At 42.9% G+C, this 24,415-nt stretch overlaps 1 protein-coding gene across 50 annotated transcripts in view; it reads left to right on the top strand.

Annotated features, from left to right (window-relative positions):
- Positions 1–24,415, top strand: part of ST3GAL3 (ST3 beta-galactoside alpha-2,3-sialyltransferase 3) — a 233,081-nt gene that overhangs the window by 84,624 nt on the left and 124,042 nt on the right. For 33 of the 50 annotated variants that reach the window (XR_012421280.1, XR_012421206.1, XR_012421269.1 and 30 more), the window contains exon 3: positions 6,067–6,114. The exons of the other annotated variants lie outside the window; for them this stretch is intronic. Coding sequence is in view for 27 of the 33 variants with exons in the window: in XM_045372551.2 (XP_045228486.1) it covers positions 6,067–6,114 (48 nt within the window). In the remaining 6 variants the exon portion in view is untranslated. The remainder of the gene's footprint in view (positions 1–6,066; positions 6,115–24,415) is intronic. 50 annotated transcript variants of the gene reach the window in all.

Genomic DNA, 24,415 nt, shown 5'->3' with positions numbered 1-24,415 from the left:
CCCATTGCCATCGACCCGGTTCAGGCCACCATCACTTCTCACCCAGAGAGTTGCATGAGTCTCTTCCTTATTGATCTCCCTGTCTTCAGTCTCTCTCCCCTAATCTACCTTTTACTCTGTTGCCAGAATAATCAATTTAGTTCCCACATAGTCGCCAAAGTTTATATTTAAAAATATAAATCCAACCCTGTTACTCCTGGGGTTTTAAGCAGGGCTTCTCATTGCTAATGAAATAGAACACAGACATCTTTCTGCGGCCTGTACACCCTCCTGCAGATGCGGCTCCTGTCTTCCTCTCTGGCCTCGTTTTCCCACCTCCTGTTTTCTGTGCTCTGTGCTCCAGCAACACTGACCTTCTGACCTCTTCTTTAGATGTAGCAGGACTGCTGCGCTTGCTTTTCCTTCTGCCTGGAACTCTTTCTCTTGATCTTTTCTTAGCTGGCTTCTGTCTCCAGGTCTCAGCCTGGGTGCCACCTCCTCAGAGAAGCCTTCCTGAAACACCCTGTCTAACTAACGCTGCCTGTACCTCTACCCTTGGTCTCTGTTACATGCTTTAATATTCTTCGTACCACTTATCACTGTTCAGTTATTCTGTTCATTTCATTTGTTTGGTTGTTTTGTATCTCCCTGACTAAAACAAAAATTCCTTGAGAATAAGAACATTTTTGTTTTACTCACTACTGTATTTTTAAGCCTAGTGTGCAGTAGTTTCTCAGTAAACATCTGTTAAATTGATAAACAGTGAAATCTCCCTTGTTACTGTTTTTCCCATGGCTGTGTCTTGTGTTTAGCTTTATATGTATTTTTATTTTAGCTGTTAGGTTGCGAGCTACTTGAGGGAACAATTTTCTTTTAGTTCATTTTTACATCTCTCAGGCTTACACATGGTAGTTGGCTGAAGATAAGTATACCCCAAAAGGTAGCTCATTCGCTGCATAATTTGTGCTCTGGAAATTTGTCCAACAGCCAGAAAGACTGAGCCCCATTCTTCTTCATACTCCCTTTAGATTCCTTTTATTCCACTTCAGAAACCAGACACAGGAAACATCTGACTATAATAAAAGATTGCCAGTAAATTCTAGGTTTCCTCATTGAACAAAGTCATGTGCAGTAAGGCTGTGCTGTATTTCGGTCTGGAATTCTGTTTGGTCACTTGTATGGCATGCCACATGGCTGCCTCTGGCCTGGGAGCCAGGAACAGCTGGAGCCTGGGATGACTGAAGTAAAAATGACATATTTGCTAGCCTGAGAGGGAGAAGTCGGGATATTCTTGCTCTGTTTCTTGCAAAGCAAACTTCTCAGTTTGTTGAATACTAAGTTTTCCCGTTGGCTGTCAAAGTGGTTTATAACTAAAATAATCTTACATCCTTTAGAATAAATCACAAATAATGAATGGCCAAACTGTTTCTGAAGTCAAAGCAAAATTCATCAAAACAAAATTCATCAAACCTTTAATGCTCACAGCAGATTTCATTTAAAAACTTACACAAAACATGAATATGTCACTAACTTCCTCTGAAAATATCTACTCTCTCACTTGCCTCTTCTGAAGTTTAAAAATGTATGATTGTAGGAGCATTCTACTACCATTGGAAATAATATTTGCAAAGACTTTGACTCTTTCCAGTAGACTGTCACCTGTTTGATGCTCTCCCTTATCACTTTAGTTTTATCTTAAGTGTTTATGAAGTGGTCTGTCTTCCTTGGCTTGAAGGCAAAGGCTATCTCTAATTTGGCTCCATGGGCCTGGCGCGTAATAGCCACTTGATAATATTTGTGAGAAGGAGGGAGAAGTAAAGAAGGGCGAGGAAAGCCCAGTCCATTTAGACTGATATTGTTGGGGAATATTTAAGTACCATGAACTATAAGGATGACCTCAGTAATTAAAGAGAAAAACTCAACAGCATTTCGGCATGTACCGTGCATAATGAAGGCATTCAAGAACCTTCCATCCTTTGGCATTGGTACCAGTGAGTTGGAGGTTAAAATCCTAGAGCTGAATTCAGAAGTTCTTTTTTGAACTTTTTGTCCCCTCAAATGATACAAGTAATACATGTTTGCTATATAAAGTTTACAGAAATGCAGAGAATAAGCATTACTATAATTCTGCCACCCAGAGACAACCACGTTAAGATTTAGTCTCTTTTATCTTAGTTTTAGTCGTTTAGTTAACTTTTAGCCTTTTTTCTGTACATGTAATTTGAAAAGTTTAAAAGAGACTTTATATCCAGACTGCTTGTGAGTACAAAGAAGATAAATTGCAATTGGAAAAATACTTGTCAACTGCAGTAAAAATTTGAGATGCTTGTTTTTACTGTTGCTCATCTGGGCAGTCAGCTCCTCAGAATTCCATTCCCAGTCTTCTTCAGGGGAATGTGATCTCTCACCTAGAAACTCTTAGGATGCTTTTCTTATTCCTCCTGTGCGGATACTCTGTGTGTGAGCACTCATTTTCCTAGGGTGAGGCCAGGTTTGGACCCCTGAACCTTCACAGGACAAGCACACTTCAGGACTGATTGGAACTGATGAGAGTCAATATCCAGAATGGATTTTACCCCCAACTTGTAAAATATCACTCAGATAACATCACCTTTGAAGGAAAGCAAGAATACTTACTAGCTTATTTCTTAGTTGAATAAACATGTTGACCACTTTGTATGTGTCAGTCATTAGTCATCAAAGCCTCAAAATGAATAGACAATCTTTGTCTTCAGGGAACTTTCAGTTTAATGAAAGAAGAAGAAAAGCAAACAAGGATTATAATGCAGGATAATGAATGCCATAATAGAAGTGCAGTGATGGCCTAAAGAAGTAAGTGAGCAGAATTGATCAGAGACATCTTCAGGAAAAAGGGGTCAATTGAGTTGGTCTTAGTGGAAAAGTGGGAGTTTTTGTTTTTTTTTTTAATGCAAACCTGCAGAGAAGACAATATGTCCAATGTCTGAAGACATGAAGGCACACATCTCTTGGGAAATATAAGTAATTTTGCGTATCTGGAACTCGAGGTGGTAAATGAGGCAAATGGTAAAGGCTTAGAATGTCAGAGCTTGAACTTTATCTTACAGGCCACAGGAAGCCTCTGAAGGGTTTTATTGAAGAGCAGAGACACAATCTGTTATACTTTTTGGAGAAATCAGTAGAAAGGATGGATGGAAATGGGCTATGCTGGAGGCAGAGGTGTGTTTTGGGGGCAATAAGAGCAGTCCCAGCAAAAGATGATAGGCAGATGTCCAGAAAAGCAAATCTATAGACAGAGTAACTTGTTGGGTCCTGGGGCTGGAGGTAGGGGCAGAGAATGACTGAATGGACATGAGGGATCTTTCTGGAGTGATGAGAGTGTTCTAAGTTGGATTGTGATGATGGTTATGGAGCTCTGTAAATTTTCTAAAAATTATTGAATTGCACACATATATGAGTAAATTTCGTGGTGTGTGAATTATACCTCAATAAAGCTGTTTGCAAAAGCAGGGGTTTGGAGGAGTCAGTCTTCTCAATGAGAGGAGATAAATGTGAGAAATGCTGATAAAGAAGTAGAATTGGCCAGGCATGTTGACTTGTGCCTGTAATCCCAACATTTTGGGAGGTCAAAGCAGGAGGATCACTTGAGGCCAGGAGTTTGAAACCAGCTAGGGCAATATGGCAAGACCCTCATCTCTAAAAAAAAATTGAAAAGTTAGCCAGGCAGGGTGTCACATGCACCTGTAGTCCTAGCTGTTTGGGAGGCTGATGTGAATGGATCACTTGAGCCCAGGAGTTAGAGACTGCAATGAGCCACGATTGCACCACTGCACTTCAGCCCAGGGGACAGGGCAAGACTCTGTCTCTATTAAAAAAAAAAAAAAAAAGTAGAATTTATGAGTTAGACATTAATTGTATGAGATAGGATGGTCACTTATCTGTTCAGCCAAGTGTCCTGATTGTGATTCCGCATTTTGTAAAAAAGTGACAACCCTACCTTTTTCTTGGCAGATTTCAAAGCATATGGATCTATCTTTAACTGGCAGTACAGAGTATCTGCCTCAGAAACCACATCCTCCAGCTCTCTGCCACCCAGTTCTTAGCAAACACATGGGTGTGAGAAAAAAATATTGATGAAAGAGTGTCTGAAAATTTGTGATTCATTCATTTTTCTATACATTGTTATCCAGCAAATATTGAGTGCCAGGTGTTATGCTGGTAATGTAGCAGTGAATAAAGCAGATGTGGTGTCTGCCTTTATGGAACTTACAACCTAGCAGGGGGAACAGATGTTATGTACAGTTATGATAACTATTGTGTTGAATGTTCATGTGCAATGAGAGAAAATGCCCATAATGCTTGGGCGGGGTGTGGCTGTAGACTCTGGTGCCATTTGCATCCAGCTGACACTCCTTTGGAGTGAGTAAGTCTTTGGAATCTGATCCCTTTTGAGTCTGGGGTCTCCTGGGTTATCTTGGGCCTTACATCATCTTGGTGCCCCTTATAATTGTTTTTATTGAGCTCTACATTTAATTTATGCCATCATTTGGCATTGGCTTATGTTGTAAGAAACAGCCATACAAGATTTACAGTTACTTAGTATAGAAATGTAGAATATACAGTCTTCAACATCATACAGTGTCTGTATTTTTTTCTTTTTTTTATTTGACATGGAGTCTTGCTCTGTCACCAGGCTGGAGTCCAGTGGCGTGATCTCAGCTCACTAACCTCCGCCTCCCAGGTTCAAGTGCTTCTCCTGCCTCAGCCTCCCGAGTAGCTGGGACTACAGGCATGCGCCACCACGCCCAGCTAATTTTTTTTTTTTTTTTTTGTATTTTTAGTAGAGACTGGTTTCACCATGTTGACCAGGATGGTCTTGATCTCTTGACCTCATGATCCGCCCGCCTCAGCCTCCCAAAGTGCTGGGATTACAGGCTTGAGCCACTGCAGCTGGCCGGCATCTCTTTCTAAGGCCCACAAGAGGAAGTTCTCTCTGATCACCGTACAGTATTTGCTTTTATGTTTTGGTCTTTCAGTTGCTCTGGAGCACCAGACTCCATTTTGCCTCAGTTCTTCACACATGGCCTTCCCTCTGCCTTGAATGTGCCATTCCATTCTTGTTGGGTTTGACCCTCACTTATCCTTCAGCTATGAGGTCAAACGTCACTTCTTCAGAGTTGTCTTCCCTATCCAGCACCCACTCCCCTCCTGTATTCAGTCCAGTTCCTAACATAAACTTTCATAATACTTCCTTTTTTTCTTTTATCAGTTTCTAGTTAAATAGTTTGTTCTTTGGTAACATTTTTTTCTCCCAGACTGATAGCAGAAAGATCCATAAGGATGGAGACCATGCTTTTTCTGTTTGCTGCTGTATCTCTGTCATAGTATAGTATCTTGCACATAGTAGATGCCCAATGCATATTTATTGGACATTTGAATGAACGAATGAATGAATGAATGCCCTGTGGGTACTGAGTCTTGTAACTGTTCATTTTCTTTTTTCTTTGGCTGTTTGGAGGCTCAGGCCCTGATTCTGCCTACGGTATTTGCATAGGTACTCATGGCATGCATTTTCTGCACTAACATTTCCCCCACTATATAGTGTTTTTCCTTTCTTTGACGTCTTCATTTTGAAATTCTAGTGTATACTGTAAATTTCAATAGGCCACTTTAAGCCTTTTTTGGGGAAGAAACAACAAACAATTGAGTATATAAATAGAAGAAATGGAGAGATCAAAGGGGAAATGTTAGTGCCTTTAACTAGATTCAGGAAGGAAGTTTTATTTTGCTTTGTTTTAATTCCATTTTCACTAGAAGAAGGAAAAAGAAGTAAATTTGTCCCCTAATCTGGCAAGACATGCCCCTAAAGAATTTGGGGCCTGCTCCCTGCCCTGAGACGTCTCTCCTTCTGGCAGGAGGCAAGGGGTACTGGTCTGGGCGGGGTCTCTTGGCCCAGTGATGGGTGGGCATGGGCCTGGGAGGCTGGGCTATGCAACTGAGTTCCCTTCCAGTTGACTCCTTTGAGGGAGGGTTTGGGCAGAACCAGTGGGAGCTTGCTTTTTTACTTTAAGAAGGAGAAAGAAATGAACTTGTCCTCTTGTGTTGCAGATTCAGTGGTTCTTTCCTTTGACTCCGCTGGACAAGCACTAGGCTCAGGTACCAACTCTTCCCCCTCTATCATCTTTTTGGCCTTCAATATTAGCCATATTTTTTGTGAAGCCTAATCAATTATGGGTTTGCTGGGGAGGGCAATGGAATACCCCAGAATTGGGGGAAGTCTCAAGAAGCCTTTCTAGAGACTTTATGGTCAGGGAAGCAGAAGAGGGACACATCCAGAGAACTTTTCCAGTTACTTTAAAAGTGTGCAGAGAGGAACTGGCTGGGCGCGGTGGCTCATGCCTGTAATCCCAGCACTTTGGGAGGCCGAGGTGGGCAGATCACCTGAGGTCGGGAGTTCGAGACCACGCTGACCAACATAGAGAAACCCTGTCTCTAATGAAAATACAAAATTAGCTGGGCGTGGTGGCACATACCTGTAATCCCAGCTACTAGGGAGGCTGAGGCAGAAGAATCGCTTGAACCTGGGAGACTGAGGTTGCGATGAGCCGAGATCATGAGATTGCACTCCAGCCTGGGCAACAAGAGCGAAACTCTGCCTCAAAAAAAAAAGTGTGCACAGAGGAGTTGCAGTAGATGCTCCCTCTTCATTCAGAGTTGTCAAGAGTCATGTAAAAGGATGTCTGTTTTCTGTGCATATATCCTGTCTCAGAAGGTGGAGCAGAGGGCATTGAAAGACCCCAAGCTGTGGGAATGCTGGAGCAGATAACTATCAGGCCTCTCCACTAGAATGCTGGGCTGGTGAGAGCATCCCAGTTTCCGGAGGACATACACTGCATTGCACGTTTACACACATACCCCTTATACTCAAATACAGACCTCTTCCAGGAGAGGAGTACCACACTGTACTGTGCACTCATGCCAAAATGCATGTAGGTAGACACACTCCTTCTCTTCCCTGTTTACAGTGCAGGACACAAAGATCAGCACACCTGCCCCAAATTCACCCAGACCCAATGGAGCCTGGCTCTCCCATGTCTGGGGCAGTTTACCTGTTCCACACCACTGTACCTGTTGACAGGAAGTGGGAAGAGACTACTTTGATTCTTCAGCTTGCTGCCATTGGGTCCCTATGGGAGCCTCAGAATGACATGACTTTGAGGGAAGAGTGTCTCTGTGTTTTTAGGTAAAGTCATGTGGGCCTTGTACCATGGGTACCGCCCATGAATGCCAGGGAGACTGCTGGCCTGTTGAGGGCAGTTAATTCATTTTGCCGTCCTTTGATATGATAGATTGATGATTCACAAAACAGCCATGAGGTACAGCAGTTGATGTAGAGTGGACAAGAGGAAAGACATTCAGAGAATATGATCACAGCCACCACTATTTACTGAGGGCCTGCCTATTTTACTGTGTGCCAACACTGTGCTGAGTGCTTTATACACCTCTCAGCTATCTCTCACAATCGCTTTTAATTTTTAATTTTTTTAATTTTTAATGTTTTTGGGTACATAGTGGGTGTATATATTTATAAGGTACATGAGATGTTTTGATACAGGCATACGAGTAATAATCACACCAGGGTAAATGGGGTATCCATTACCTGAAGCATTTACAGCTTATTTGTGTTACAGACATTTCAATTATACTTTTAATTATTTCAAAATATACAATAAATTTTTGTTGACTGTAATCACTCTGCTGTGCTATGAAATACTAGATCTCCTTACAATAGCTTTGATATCTTTATTATAGATAAAGAAGCTAATGCTCAAAGACATGAAGTAACCTGTTCTGGGCCATTCATCTCTGTCTAACTCTAGAGCCCGTACTCTCTCCCTTAGCATCTTTCTATCTCATACCTTGTGTGTTTCCCACCAAAATGCTGAGGCAGGAGAAGTCACTTTAAGGTAGAATGGACAGACAGAAAGAGTTCTTAAATTGATCCAAAACTTGTGTCTATTTGTGTAGTAAAAGATTGGTCATTTTATTACATAAAGGTTAAAAACTTCTATTAATCAAAAGACCCTATTAAGAGAGTGAAAAGGCAGGCTGGATGGGCATAGTGGCTCACACCTGTAATCTCAGCACTTTGGGAGGCTGAGGCAGGAGGACAGTTTGAGGCCAGGAATTTGTGACCAGCTTGGGTAACACAGTGAGACCCCAACTCTACAACTTTTTTTTTTAAATAGTGAGGGCATGGTGGTGTGTGCCTGTAGTCTGAGGTACTCAGGATGCTGAGCAGGAGGATCACCTGAGCCCAGGAGTTAGAGGCTGCAATGAGCTGTGATTGCACCACTGCACTGCAGCCTAGGTGACAGAGTGAGGCCCTGTCTCTGAAAAAAAAAAAAAAAAAGAAGAAGTGAGAGAGAGTGAAAGGAAATCCAGAGTGTAAAAAGATCTTACAGCACAAATAAACAAAAGGCTTGTTTCCAGAACAAAGAATGACAGAAATCAATAGGAATAAAGGAGCAACCCATTACAGAAATGAGCAAGACTTGAATAGGCATTTCACAAAAGAGGAAATCCAAATGGCCAATAAACCTCTGAAAAGGTGTTTGATTGGGTTAGTACTCAGTGAAATGCAAATTAGAATCCCAATGAGAAATCAATACACATCTACCAAATGGCAAAACTTGAAAAGCTTGACAATTCCAATGTTGAGAAGGATGTGGTGCAGTGAAAACTCTGATTTTTACTTGTTTTAGCATAATTTGGTACAATCACTGTGGAATAAACTATGGCAGTATCTAGGTAAATTTGGATATACACATACCTGGTGACTTAGCAGTTCCTCCTCTAGGTATATTATCTGCAGAAATGGATGCTTATACATAACAGGACATATATATGCAAGATATGTGTATAAGAATGTTTATAAGAACATTGTTCATAATTGTCAAAAACCAAAAACAATCCAAATACCTAACAACAGTAGAATGAATATGCAAATTATATTCATAGGGAACAGTAAAAATGAGCAAACCATAGCCAGATGCAACAACATGGATAAATCTTAAAGACGTATTGTTGGACAAAAGAAGTCAGACAAAACAGTACATACTGTGTTTATCCTTTTATATAAAGTTCAAAAACAAATGAAATTAAACCATATTTGCTTAGATACATAATTCAGTATTAAAAGCAAGGAATTGAATTCTATAATAACTAGATGGTGGTGTTCAAGGGGGTATGTTGAGGGATGGGCACAGGGGGGCTTCTAGTGTGTTGATATATTCTTTTTAGTGACCTGAAGGGGGTTATATAGGTATCCATTTTACAGTAACTCACTAGCTGGGCATTGTATTAAAAATGTAAAATATAGCAAATGTATAGAAAAGTACATAAAACCTCAATGTACAGCTAACAATGTTCAAGGGGATTTTGGTCCTCAGCCTCCATCTCCCCTGGAGTTATGAAAAGATCTTGGGCTTAATCTTCAAATAACTATGGACCCTGGCAGTAAGGCTCGAGGTTTGTACATGGTTCTCAGTGAAGGCTGGCAAAGAATGAGAATTCAGACATTTTTCCGCTGACTCCCTCTTAGTGGAGGATAGAGCAAGTTGATTCAGAGTCAGCCTCAAATTATGACTGGTTTTCAGTTTACTTAGCCTTCAGTTTTCCCGACAACACCTACCAGCTTCCACACCTAGTTCTGCCTTATGCATGCTCTCGTGGAATACTTGCAAGAGGCCAGTCGTTTTGCTATCTCATGCTTTGCATCAAGCCTAAAAGGGAATGGTACCAGGGAAGAGCTGGGCAGAGGTCTTTACTATTCAAATAAAATAGGTCTTTACTATTTTATTTGGAGAGAATTTACAAAGTGTTGGGCATACCACATTGCCAAGAACGTTTTAGAACTTTAGCAGGATAACTTTGCAGTTAATCCCTATTTGACTTTCTTTCTGTTAGTGTAGGTACTTAAAAGTAAGAAAAAAGATTCCAGTTCCAGTTAAGATGGAGTGAGCACACTCAGCCTATCTCTCAGTGCAGCTAAAGGCCCATTCAGAATTCATTTAGTAGCAGTTGAGGACTCTGAGACATAAATAGTAGCAGACAGATAGGGGAAGAATACCAGAATTCAATGTATTACTAAAGTGGCAGTTAATTTCCTATTTTCCCTTCAGTGTCCCATGTCTTAGACTCAAGGTACCCCAAACCTCAGCAATGGACACTAAGGCACAAACAGCTTCAGGAGAAGACCTCTGGTTAAAGCTCTGGGATGGGAAAAGGGCTTCCAAGGCTCAGACAGAGGGGGAAATCCCAAGAGTTGTTCCCTCATGCCCCAGCCCCCAGGCAATCCCACAGTGATGGTGGTAGGGACAGTGGCAGCAGTAGGCCCTTCAAGCACCTAAAACTGAGAGAGGGGAACCTTCCTCTCTGATCAGAGGAGCTGTAGTCCCAAGGGGATGGGGTGCAATTTTGGTTACTTATTTTCTGTCTTTGCCTTCCTGCTACTTGGCCCCAGATCTGAGTGCAGTTCCGAAAATTCTTGGCAGAGTGTGGTAACTAAAGCCCCAGCTTTCTGGCCAGAGGCCCAGGAAGGGTGGGCCCAAGGAACCAGGAGGCACAAAAGAGAAAACAAAGGGAAAGGGAGCTCAGGAAAGCAACCCCTTTAAGTCATTTATGGACTTCAGGATAACCCAAGCTGTGCATGTGTGCATCTGATTCTAAACAACATACCAAAGACTTTCAGAACTGAACTAAGGGACAGACCACTGCCCAAGTCCCAGGCTGGATGCACACACAGAGGACTCTTCTGACTAGGTTTTGAAAATGGAACTGATGTTGAAAGCACAACCCACAGAAGGGTAGTTGGAATTTGCTGCCTGAACCCAACCTGGTTGATTGTCTGCTAAAACAAAAATATGAACATTCTCCACTGGATTGAAACAAGATGTAGAGTCTCATAACAATATTCAAAATATCCCAGATATGAACCAAAATGAAGAACCAGGAAAATTTGAACTTGCATGGGAAAAGTTAATCAACCAATGCCAGTGCTGAGGTGACACAGATGTTTGAATAATCTAACCAAGACTTTTTAAACAGCTGTGATAAAAATGCTCCCCAAAGTAAAGGCAAATTCTGTTGAAATGAATAGAAAACTAGAAAATCTTAGCAAAAAAAATAAAGGTTAGGTGCAGTGGCCCATGCCTGTAATCCCAACACTTTGGGAGGCTGAGGCAGCAGGATTGCTTGAGGCTAGGAATTTGAGACCAGCCTGGGCATCATTGCGGAGACCTCTTCTCTACAAAATTAAAGGAAAATATTAGCCAGGCATGGTGGCACACACCTGTAGTCTCGGCTACTTGGGAGGCTGAGGCAGGAGGATCACTTGAGCCCAGCAGTTCAAGGATGCAGTTAGCTATGATCACACCAGCCTAGGTGCACTCTGCCCTCCAGCCTAGGTGACAGTGAGCCCTATCTCTAAAAAAAAATTTAAAAATAGAGATTTTTAAAAATGAATGTCTTAGCAAAGAAAAAGAAGAGGAAGAAAATACAAAGAAGAACCAAATAAAGCAATAAAACTTTCCAATTGAAACTATGGAGAAAATATTTTAAAAGTTAAACAGAGCCTAGTGACTTGTGGGACAATACCAGAAGGTTTACCATTCGTGTCTTTGGAGTTCCAGAAGAAATATTTGAAGAAGCAATGGCTAAAGCGTCCCAAATTTGGTGACCAAGTATGGTTTATCCTGGGAATGGAAGGCTGGTTCAACAATAAAAAAGTTCAATACAATCCACTGTATTAACTGTCTAAAGGAAAAAAAAACTACATTGTCTTATTAATTGATGAAGAAAACATATTTGACAAAATTCAACAACTATTTATGATAAAAACATGCAGCAAACAGAGAAAGGAACTTCTTCAACCTGATGTCGGCCATCTACAAAAACTTACAGCAAACATCATACTTTATGGTAAAAGACTGCTCTCCCCCTAACATCAGGAAACACTTCTGGAAGTTCTAGTCAATGTAATAAAGCAATAAAAAGGATACAGAATGGACAGGAAGAAACAAAATTAACCCTTTTCATAGATGACATGATTGCATACATAAGAAATCCCAAGGAGGCTACAAAAACACTCCTAGAACTAGTAACTGAGTTTAGCAAGATGACAGGTTATGAGGTCAAAACGTGGAAGTTCATCATGTTTTTATGTACTGGCAATGAACAGTTGAAAACCAAAATTTAAAACACATTTATAGCAGCTTCCCGAAACCAAATACTTATGTATAAATGCTTATATATAAGTCTGATGAAACATATATAGGACCTGTATGCTGAAACTAGTCCCTCTCCCACTTTTTCTTCCCCATCTACCCAACTGAAAGTTCAGGCTGCAAACCTAGAATCACCCTAATTGTTCCTCTTCCTTTACCCTCTCCCACTTTCCTGTCTTCACCATGTGTTCTTCTCTAGCTGCTGCTTTCTAGCACCACTGCCCAAGGTACCATCTTCTCTTCCCTGGACTAGAAACATCTCCTGACTGGCCTGTCTGTGCCACTTATTGCCTTCTGTACATTGTAGCCAGAGTAATCTTCCGGAAACATAAATCAGATCCTGTCTTGTTACCACTGAAGCCTCTCCAGTGACTTTACAGTACACTTAGAATAAAATCCAAACTTGTCCCTCCTTCCTGGGTCCTACTTACCTCTCAAATTTCCCTGTAGTTCATTTGCCCTCAGCCCACTGCCCTCATGCTACCTTGGCATGCCTCCGGCTCCTTGAGGATGTCAGGTCCTTTCCCGCCTTGGGTCTTTGTGCTTGCTGTTGCCACTACCTAGGCTGTTCTTACCTCCTGCTTTGCATTGCTGTCTTCAGTCCTCTGTCCCACTGTCACCTCTGCCAGAAGGTCTTCCCAGACCACTTCATCTAAAGTAGTCCACTCCTCTAAGCAGTCCTTCTCTAAAAAGGTATGTCTTCAGTTTTTCTTAGCACACCTAATCCTTTCAAACTATTCGCTTATTTACTGACATGCTGTCAATCTCCCCCACTGGAATGTAGGCTTCATTTTGGCCAAGGACTTGGTCTGTTTTGTTCATCACTGTATCACTGGTATTTAGAATGCGCCTGGCACGTAATAGGTGCTAAATAGGTGTTAAATAAATAGGTGTTAAAGAATAGAAAATTAGGAACAATAATATTCACTAATTAAGGAGTGCTTGAGGTCAATGGCATATCCATGCACTGGAGTAACTGTGCAGTCGTTTAAAATGATGATGCAGTTTTACTTTTATTGACATGGAAGATGTTGAGGATACTGTTGAGTGAACAAAACAGAAACAAACAGCATGTATATTAAGGCCAAGTGTAAGTAAAATTATTTATGTACATTCATATATAGACAGCATTTATGGAAAGAGCGATTTCTGGGAAAATAGTCACCAAAATATTTGTAGCAGTTAACCCTAGGTAAATGGTTATTACTTCATTCTTTATAAGTTTTTTGGATTTGGATTTTTGTATTGAGCATACATTATTATTATAACTGGGAAAAAATTCAGTTATTTTTGTTTGGGGAGTGGAGCTCTCTCTTATTTTGTTTAATAATTGCTTGGTGATTGTCGTAGTCTCTTTGGGCTGCTATAACAAAAATACCTTAGACTGGGTAATTTACAAACAACAGAAATTTATTGCTCACAGTTCTGAAGCCTGGGAAGTCCAAGATTAAGACATCAGCAGATTCAGTGTCTGGAAAGGGTCCATTCCTCATAGATGGAACCTTCTGTGTGTGTCCTCGCAAGACAGAAGAGGCAAATAGGCTCCCTCAGCCCTCATTGATAAAAGTATCAATCCCATTCCTGGGGGTGGAGCCCTCATGACCTGATTACCTTCTAAAGGCCCCACCTCTTAAAACGATCACATTGGATATCAGGTTCAAACACATGAATTTGCGGGGGACACCCAACATTCAGACCATTTCAGTGAGTATTTATGCCTTATCTACCCTACAAGGTGGTAAGCTCCATGAAGTTTAAGACACAAACTGCAGACTATTTTTTCCCATTTCCTGTACCAGCAGCTGTTTTGACATGCTGTCCCTCCTAATCCTCCTGCAGCTTAGTGCAAGATGCCCTGGTATGACCTGGACACAGTTGATGCTGTGAACAGGACTGAATTCACTGCAGTACTCAGCCCTAGATATCTGCTGTTTTCCCAAGACGGGAGGGAGATAGATGGGTGCAGTGACATCTTTGGCTGCCATGGGAGGGGGCTTCTATCTACTGGGTGAGGCTTCCAGGGCTCCTTCTGTAGCCTGTGAGTCTCTTACTTGGGGCCAAGGATGTGTCATGCTCCCTTGGCCCCCAGTATGCCACATTGGAGAAGAGCTGTGCTGTGCTCAGATGGAGGCCTGATAGTCACAGGGGACTCTGTTACCAGAAGCTTCCTGCTAGGCCTCTCACCTCCCCCACACCAACATACACCAATTTGAGATTGGATCTTAGTTTGTAAACTTCTGAGTTATTTTACTGAATCAGTTAATTTAGTCTAGGTCAGTAGGTTTTTCTGTGTTTATTTTAGAAAAATGCTTTTCCTTTTAGTTTATCTTTGATTAATTGATCCCATGCTGTGGTTTATTTCCCTGACTTAAGATGATGTGGGAGCTATTTGCACTTTGGCCAGCCCTTCTCAGGCCTCTTTTGACTCCCATGATTCATGTGTGGCATATGCGGCCAGGGCCTTCCGACATCACCCCCGGGCAGGAGATGGGAGGTAATAGTACATCATTGCTCTCACGAAAACTGTGCTGCTAATGTGAGGGTCTGCTTTTCTGGTTTCTTCTGAGAGTCATTGTAGCATAACGTAAAGAAAAGAATCAGCCCTGGGTTGGTTCAGCGGCATCCCTGCTAGCCTACTTCATGATTGGGGAATCTTGAACATATTTCCCCTCTCTAAACCTCTGTTTCCTCATCTGTAAAATATAGTACCTGCCTCATGGGGCTGTGTAGGTGACAGTACTGAGAACAGCATGAATACAAAGGAAGATGCTCAATAAATAGTAGTTCCTCTCAGTCCCTTCATTCTGCAAGCCTGACAGCCCATTTGGAACTATTGCCAACTTCCACCTCCACCCAAGCCATGGCATATATTACATATGCTTAATATACCCCATGACTTTTTTTTTTTTTTAGAGATTGTACAGTGACATTTCTTAAGAAATGATAGAGCTGTTTTGGCTAGGATAGGTCCTCATTCCATTTACTGCCATTCCGTTTGTACTTAGCAATTCATCATAGCCCAGAGATTGGAGCCAAAAACCACTTTAAAGAAGATCTGGCAGCAGAGCTGCTTCTCTGGGTAGATGGAGTTTTCTTGCCTCGTGGACTATCCTGCCCATATGACTTTGTGAATTATAATTCGAAACATTGCAATTTTCTGATAGAACCAAGTTCATGTTTTTATCCCATAAAATACCAAACTTGATATACCTCAATAATGCTCCTTAAATTGGTGTTCATGGGGAATATTTGTGGTTGTCATCAGTAGCAGTCATTTAATAAGCATCTGCTTCGTGCCAGGTACAGTGACTGCTGATTGGAATTTGTGGTGGTCCACTACAATGAAAAAAGGAAGTGGGTCACTCAAAACGGAAATGCCAGTAGCATGTTAGGCTCATCATGTACAACCGTATTCCTTGAAATTCCATTCTGGGGCTCAATAGCCTGAAGGTGAGGCTACAGTAGGACATCTGGCTTCAGGAACCTTCAAGCAGCTCTCTCTTTTGTCCTGGAGCAGGATGTGACTGCACAGCCTGGTGCTCCCAGTTGCACATCAGAATGTAGGTAGGAAGTAATACTCATGTGCTGTGCTAGGACAAACAGGAGAGGACTTGGAGTTGTCTACATAGGGCGTTGTGAAAACATTTGTGATTTTTAAAAAAAATATTACAGAACTGTGATGAACAGGCCTGGTGTGGTGGCTCACACCTGTAATCCCAGCACTTTGGGAGGCCAAAGCAGGAGAATCAGTTGAGTCCAGGAATTTGAGACTAGCCTGGGCAACATGGTGAAACCCTGTCTCTACAAAAAAATGCAAAAATTAGCCAGGTGTGGTGGCATTGCACCTGTAGTCCCAGCAGCATTGTGCCTTTCGTCCCAACTACTCAGGAGGCTGAGATGGGAGGGTCACCTGAGCCCAGGAGGTCAAGACTGGGGTGATCCGAGATTGCACCGCTGCACTCCAGCCTGAGCGACCGAGTGAGACCCTGTCACAAACAAACAAACAAACAAACAAAAAAGAACTATGATAAGCCAAATGAAACACGAAGTATTGAGAAATGTATTAAATGTTGAATTGCTATACCATAAAAATCTTTTCAAGTTTTTAATTAAAAACTTGAGCTTGTTTCAGTGTTCATAAATTTTTATCCAGGAGTTTTGCCTGGGAAGGCTTCATATAACTCCTGTCAAGGCTTTTTAATGCTACTCTCTTAAAAAAAAAACTCAGTTATCATCAAAAAGAAATTTCATTCACACAAATAACTGACAAAAATGTAAAATCCTATGTATACTTATTCAGATGTTTACAGCAGCTGAAATTATATTTTAAAAATCCAACAGCTCTTCTTTAATCAAAATTGTAAGATTGAAATTTCTTCAGTTAGAACAAATGGATTTCAAATCTAATCTCACTTTTTTGTATCAGATATTTCAAAATAGCATGAAACTCTATTGCAAAATGTGTATGAATTCTTAGAGCAGTCACCCTGAGTTGGTTGGAGATCATAAGAGGCTACACTCAATGCACATAAGCAGAGATATTACCCGATACGTGAGGACGGGTATGTTGCCCTTCACCTGGAGCTGTGCTCCCCTGGGAGTCCCCACCTGGCCTGCCTGCCACTGACCAGCGGCCTCTTGGGCAACACCCTGCTCCATGAGTTTTTCATGCAACATTTTTCATGGAACATAATTTTTACTTGAAAGTACAATTGACAGACTGTGGCTTTTCAGACTCTGGAATTTGGCAGACATTTTCTCAGTAATGAAAGTGAGCATTATCACTTCAGGGGAAATAACTGACAGTATTTTGTTGCCAGTGATAAAATGTTATTCCATGTGATATCTTCTCAGTACTTAAATTTTAAATTAAACAAGGGTTGGAGGCTGACCCTGTGTTACGGCCTCACAATTGGTCAGTTTTTGTTTTGTTTTGTTTCTGTTTTTAAGACAGAGTCTCGCTCTGTTGCCTAGGCTGGAGTGCAATGGCATGATCTCGGCTCACTGCAGCCTCCACCTCCCGGGTTCAAACGATTCTCCTGCCTCAGCCTCCCAACTAGCTGGGACTACAGGTGCATGCCACCACACCTGGCTAATTTTTGTATTTTTAGTAGAGACGGAGTTTCACTGTGTTGGCCAGGCTGGTCTTGAACTCCTGACCTTGTGATCTGCCTGTCTAGGCCTCCCAAAATGCTGGGATTACAGGTATGAGCCACTATGCTTGGCCTAGTCGGTTTTTGTAAATGCTCCCTACATGGCTTGTAAAGAGGCCAGGCACAGTAGTATGCACCTATAGGGCTGAGGTGGGAGGATCACTTGGGCCCAGCAGTTTGAATCCAGCCTGGGCAGCATAGTAAGATCCCGCCTCAAAGAAAAAAAAAATGTACACTCTCCATTTGTTGGATGTAAGGTTCTCAGTATGTCTGTTAGTTTAAATTTAGTAATTGTTCTGTTTACGTCTTCTGAATTCTCACACTTTGTGAGCCTGATTTTTCAGTGGTTTATGATGGTATACCAACTGTGTATTTTTCTTCTAATTCTGTTAATTTTGCTTTATAAGTAACAAGGTTTCATTATTACATGTATTCATACTTTAATACATGGCATCCTTTTGTTTATGTCCAGTTTCTGAACCTTCTAAGAGTTTACGTCAGTGTTCCAGTGTTCATCCAACAAGTTATATGAATCTTTTGCTATGACATCTAGACTGACTTATTCCTTTAAGGCAGCAATGTAAGAGTTAGTGGTTAATTTCAAAGACATCTGAAAAAGCACTTTGTGTATTCACAGCTCTGACTTGGTACACGTGCAGGAGGGGAAGGGCAGGGATTTGCATCAGCCCACTCCCCACCTGGAGCTGGGCAGACACACACGTGCTCCTTGGTCAGTGATTTTTGTAATCCTGGGCTTTCCAGCCTGACCAAGGCAGGAAGCCTAAGCCATCAGACTAAACATTTCTGCTGGCTTTCTGCTTTGATACCTGGGGAGGAGAGTATTTTCAGGTGCTAGGAGAGCTGGAATATCAGTGCATATTGTGCCTGACTAACCCAGGATTCCTAGAGTGTTCTGTTCTTAGTACAGATCTGGGATCACTGAGCTGCTGGTGAGACCCAGACTTTCATGCCACTATCCCAGAGGTGAATTGTCTCTGAAGTGTTGGTACACTCAAAATAGCACATCCTCTGTATAAGGCAAATTCACATGCAACTCCAAGCACACATTTGTATAAAGGAGATGCGCTGGGATCTGTAACCTTGCCCTACGCCAGCAGTAGAGAAGCTCTGCTCCTATATTCCTGGAGCATAATGCCTATGCCTTCCTGATTGCTTTCTTTTCTCATTTACACTTCCTAAAGATGATGCTTAAATTTTCCTGCTAGTCAGGGAACTCTGTGAGGGGCCACACACAGATTTAATAGTCAGTAACATGACTGTGAGGCTGGGGCTGAGAGTAAAGTTCTTGTCAGGTAAGAACCTTGGTTGGGATGGAGCAGGCAGACGCCAGTGACTCAGGTGACTCAGGAAGTCTTTGTGGAGAGGGTTAAATTTCAGGCCTTTATACATGATGGGAGGGAACTACCTTGGCAAACTGGGAGTTCTTAAAAGAGAACCCCAAAGCAAAACCCAGAAAATAGAAGGTGTGAAGGGCATTAAATAGTGTGGCAGACAGTTGGGCCTAAGAAGAGCCAGAGGAGGCTCGCTGTGGGCAGGTGATAGTGATGTAATCAGATAGGCTGGGAGCCAGGAAGGGCCAGAGCAAGGGAATCACTGCAGTCAAAGATGTCGGGCGAGGGAGAAGGACAGGGAGAGGAAGAAGCCCCTGCTGCTGCCATCACTGCTACCACCAACACTGCCCCCTCACTGCAAGGGTTAGAGGAAGACAAATACTCCAGGTCTCAGGGCTACTTATTAGGCTGCCTTGCTTATTTGGTCACTCTATCCACTCCTCCATCCATTCAGTACATTTATGGAACGCCAGCTCTGTGCCAGACGTGATGTTAGGTGCAGAGGTGAGCCCTGCCCCTTAGGAGGACCCAAATCCATATAAGCTAGGATAGTTTAATTGAAAGCAACAAAAACTGACTGGGGATAACTGTTTTTAAAAAGGAATTTACCAGAAGGACATGGGTATACACAGAATCTAAACATCCAGCTCTCAGGAAGAACATGAAGGGCAGCCCCAGGAATCTAGGTTGCAGGAACAAGTGGTCCCTCTCCAGCACGTTATTTTCCTCCCTGGTGTTGCTGAGTTTAAGGAAGAAATTGTCCCACTAACCTAGCTTTTGTCAGGTGCCTACACTTTGGACATAAATCCCATCGACAGTCTCACTGCTTGCCTGCAATGGGAGAACAACAGTTCCCTGAAGGAAACCCAAGGGGCTTGTTTCTAAAAGGACAGAAACAACAGATGTGCACTGCAGGTTCATGAGTAAGTTCTGGAAGGGCTGGAGAGCACATATAAGGTTTAGGCTAACAAGTTAGATCAGAGAAGATGTCGTTCATTCAACATTCCTCCCACATGCCAAGCATAGTGTTAGGTGATGCAACTGTGAGGAAAAGAAGAGCCTTAGTGAACATCTAGACTAGCAGAGGAGAGGTACCTGTCGGTAAATGTATAATTACAAACTGGAGAAAGTACACTGTGGCACAGGAGCATGTGAAGGGTGAGGTCTACACAGGGAGGACAAGGAATGCTCTTCTTTTTTTTTTCTTTTTTGATGGAGTCTCACTCTGTTGCCCAGGCTGGAGTGCAGTGGTGCAATCTCGGCTCCCTGCAACCTCCACCTCCCAGGTTCAAGCAGTTCCCCTGCCTCAGCCTTCTGAGTAGCTGGGATTACAGGAACGCGCCACCATGCCTGGCTAATTTTTGTATTTTTAGTAGAGACAGGGTTTCACCACGTTGGTCAGGCTGGTCTTGAACTCCTGATCTTGTGATCCGCCTGCCTCGGCTTCCCAAAGTGCTGGGATTACAGGCCTGAGCCACTGTGCCCGGCAAGGAACGCTTTTCTAAAAGAGGGCCTTCGAACTAGGGTCTAAAGAATGAGCAGGAATTAACCGAATAAAGAGGTGGCTTATTCTAGGAACTGAAAGAGGCCAAAATCACCAGAGCACAGAGCAAGGGAGACAATAGTGTAAGACAGGGCTGGAAATTTAGGGAAAGATGTAAAGTTCCTTGTACTATAAAAACATCTGTGAAATTGAACTTTGGTGATGGCTTTAAATTATCTTGAAGGATGAGCAAGGTGAGTGAAGGCATTGTAGAAATGTCACCTGCAGTAGCTAACTCTCAGGCATAAAGGCTGCCTAGAAGGGAGTGGCAGATGAGGTTGAGAAGACAGATCAAAAGGTTGCCACATGAACCAAGCAACAGTGAAGACTCAAGCAAAAGCAAGCATGATGGGATAGGGAGGGGAACAGGGTCTGTATGTAGAAATGAGAGACATTAGGGTTTCACCAAAAATTTCCTTGTTGGAGGACTACATGATAATGCCATCATTTAAAAACAAGAAGGATCGGCCGGGCGCGGTGGCTCAAGCCTGTAATCCCAGCACTTTGGGAGGCCGAGACGGGCGGATCACAAGGTCGGGAGATCGAGACCATCCTGGTTAACACGGTGAAACCCCGTCTCTACTAAAAAATACAAAAAACTAGCCGGGCGAGGTGGCGGGCGCCTGTAGTCCCAGCTACTCAGGAGGCTGAGGCAGGAGAATGGCGTGAACCCAGGAGGCGGAGCTTGCAGTGAGCTGAGATCCGGCCACTGCACTCCAGCCTGGGTGACAGCGCGAGACTCCGTCTCAAAAAAAAAAAAACAAAAAAACAAAAAAACAAGAAGGATCAAGGCTGGAAGACTGGGGAACAGGCAGAGATAAGTCTGATTTGCACCATTTTGAGCTAGAGGTAACTGTGGGCCATTTAGGAATAATGTGTAGGAAATAACCAATGTGAAAAGGGATTGAGAAATTATATAATTTGATTTTTTTGTTTTGAAACGGGGTCTCACTTCCGTTGCCCAGGCCGGAGTGCAGCAGTGTAGTCATGGCTCACTGTAGCCTTAAATTTCCGAGCTCAGGTGATCCTCCCACCTCAGCCTCCCCAGTAGCTGGGACCACAGGTGCACACCACCATGCTCGAGTAATATTTTATATTTTTAGTAGAGACCAGGTTTCACCATGTAGCCCAGGCTGGTCTCACACTCCTGGGCTCAAGCGGTCTGCCTGCCTTGGCCTCCCAAAGTGTTGGGATTACAGGCGTCAGCCACTGCACCCATTAGGGAAAATATTTTAAATAAAGAGAAAGGCATGTTCAAAGGCCTGGAGATTATAAAGTTATGTTGGAGAAAGATAAAACAGATCAGCCTGGCAGGAACATCAAATATGGCAGGGGTGATGCTGGGAATCAAGAAATGAAGTAGGAGGCTGGGCATGGTGGCTCATGCCTATAATTCCAGCACTTTGGGAGGCTGAGGTGGGTGGACTACCTGAGGTCACGAATTCAGGACCAGCCTGGCCAACATGGTGAAACCCCGTCTCTACTAAAATACAAAAATTAGCTGGGTGTGGTGGCACACCCCTAAAATCCCAGCTACTCGGGAGGCTGAGGTAGAATTGCTTGAGCCTGGGAGGCAGAGGTTGCAGTGAGTCAAGATCATGCTACTGCGCTCCAGCCTGGCCAACAGAGCGAGACAGTATAAAAAAAAAAAAAAAAAAAAAAGTAGGAATGGTAGCTACAGGCTAGGTCTTGAGGGACCTTGTAGATGAAGAGATTGGGATTTGTTCTGAGATCAGTAGAGTCCAACCAAAGGTTTTAAGCAGAATTGTGATATGGCCATATTTATCTTACAGAAAAATAGCTCTGATTACAGCATAGAGCATGTATTAGACAGGCACAGGGAGACCGGGCTATCACAGGAGGCTGGTACAGCAATCCAGGTGAGAAGTAAAGGTGTCTAGGCTGAGGGGAGTAGAAATGGAGAAAATTAAGTAGATTTGAGGTCCATTTAGAACATGGAATTAAAAGGACATAGTAATGAATTAGAAAAAAAGGAGAGAGAAGCAGGAATGAAGGAATTCTCCCAGGTTTCAAGCTTGGGCAGCTGGGTGAATAGTGGTGTTGTTCGTTAAGGTGGGAAATCCAGAAAGAGGTTCTGGGTGTGTGTGAGGGTGAAGATGAACTTGGGGGGTATGGTTTAGGTTTTAAGTGCCCGTAGGACACTGAAGTGGAGCTGTCCAGGAGGCAGCTGGATATACACATGTGATGCTCAGCCAGGCACAGCCGCTCACACCTGTAATGCGAGCATTTTGGGAGGCCAAGGCAGGTGGATTATGAGGGCAGGAGTTCAAGACTGGCCTGGCCAACATAGTGAAACCCTGTCTCTACTAAAAATACAAAAAATTAGCCAGGCATGGTGGCGGGTGCCTGTAATCCCAGCTACTCGGGAGGCTGAAGCAGGAGAATCACTTGAACCCGGGAGGTGTTGGTTGCAGTGAGCTGAGATCGCGCCACTGCACTCCAACCCAGGCAACAATGTGAGACTCCATCTCAAAAAAAAAAAAAAAAAAAAATAGTGGAGCTCAGGAGAGAAGGCCGAACAGGAACAAGAGATTTGGTTTGGGCACAATGGAAAGATAATTGGGCAGGCTAAACTGAGTGTTGAGCAAGGTGAAGTCTAGGCTGAATAAAGAAAAAATGAGGAAAGGAGAAACGACTGAAAAAAAAAACAGAAAAAAAATATGGAAATATTTTCAGATATTGAACAATTGGTAGCACAGGGCACTGATCTCTGAAATAAGGGAAGCAGATGAGGTTAGTCCTGTAATTGCCCAAGCCAACTTCCTGGAGAGTTTGCAGTCCACGTTGCAGGGAAGGAGAACCCAAGAGTCTGAAGGTGAGGTAACAGTTGAGCATTTGAGGAGGCCAGGGCAACTAGAATTCACAGATCATCAGAGAGGAGAGAACTGCACAGAGAGAGAGCTCAGGGGATTTGTTGCAGGTCCCCCTTGGACTTCTCAGCTGATGGGATATGTGGTACCTGTGGATGGGAAAACTACCAGAATCTGGGGAAAGAACCACTGGAAAGGGGCAGCCAGAATAATCCCTAGAGGTCACACAGGGCTGGGAATTGTGGGAAAACTGTATAATGCATGGGGTATCACATAGTGTACTCAGGAAGGTATTGCCTTATCTGTGGGGCAAAATTAGTAACAGTGCACAATTAGCCTTAGACTAAGTGACTTAATTGTATCTCAGAAATACTTAAGGAATGCACAGGTATCCTATCCCCAACAAGGTAAAATTCACATAGCTGGCAGCCAATCAGAAATTACAAGGCAATTTAGAAAAGCATGAATATACAACCAATAATGAGTGAAAAAACAATCAGTAGAAGCAGGCTTAGAGATGACACAAATGAGAGAATTAGGGGCATTATGTCCTATTCCTATATTCATGAAGGCAGAGGAAAGCATGAGAATATTAAGGAAAGGCATGGAAGATTCAAAAAAGAACTCCCAGAGATGAAATATACAGTGTCTGAGATGAAAAATTTACCAGATGAATAATCAGCAAATTAGACACTATAGAATAAAAAAAGTGAACTAGAAGATACAGCAGTAGAAACTATCTAAAATGAAACAGAGTGAGGGCTGGGTACAGTGGCTCAAACCTGTAATCCCAGCACTTTGGGAGGCCAAGGAAGGAGGATAGCTTGAGGCCAGCAGTTCAGCCTGGGCAACATAGTGAGACCCCTGTCTCTACAAAAATTTAAAAATTAGCTAAGTGTGGTGGTGCTTGTCTGTAGTCCTAGCTACTCAGGAGGCTGAGGCAGGAAAATTGCTTGAGCCTAGGAGTTGGAGGCTGCAGTGAGCTATGATTGTGCCACCACACTCCAGGCTGGTCTACAGGTTGAGACCCTTGTCTCAAAAAAAGAAAAGGGCTGGGTGTGGTGGCTTACACCTGTAATCCCATACTTTGGGAGGCTGAGGTGGGTGGATCACTTGAGGTCAGGAGTTCGAGACCAGCCTGGCCAATGGTGAAACTACGTCTCTACTAAAAATACAAAACTTAGCCAGGCGTGGTGGCATGTGCCTGTAATCCCAGCTACTCAGGAGACTGAGGCAGGAGAATCGATTGAACCCCGGAGGCGGAGGTTACAGTGAGCCAGGATTGTACCAC

This window comes from Macaca fascicularis, chromosome 1 (genome assembly GCF_037993035.2).
Source record: "Macaca fascicularis isolate 582-1 chromosome 1, T2T-MFA8v1.1".
NCBI lineage: Eukaryota > Metazoa > Chordata > Mammalia > Primates > Cercopithecidae > Macaca > Macaca fascicularis.
This window is presented reverse-complemented; position numbering and strand designations above follow the sequence as displayed.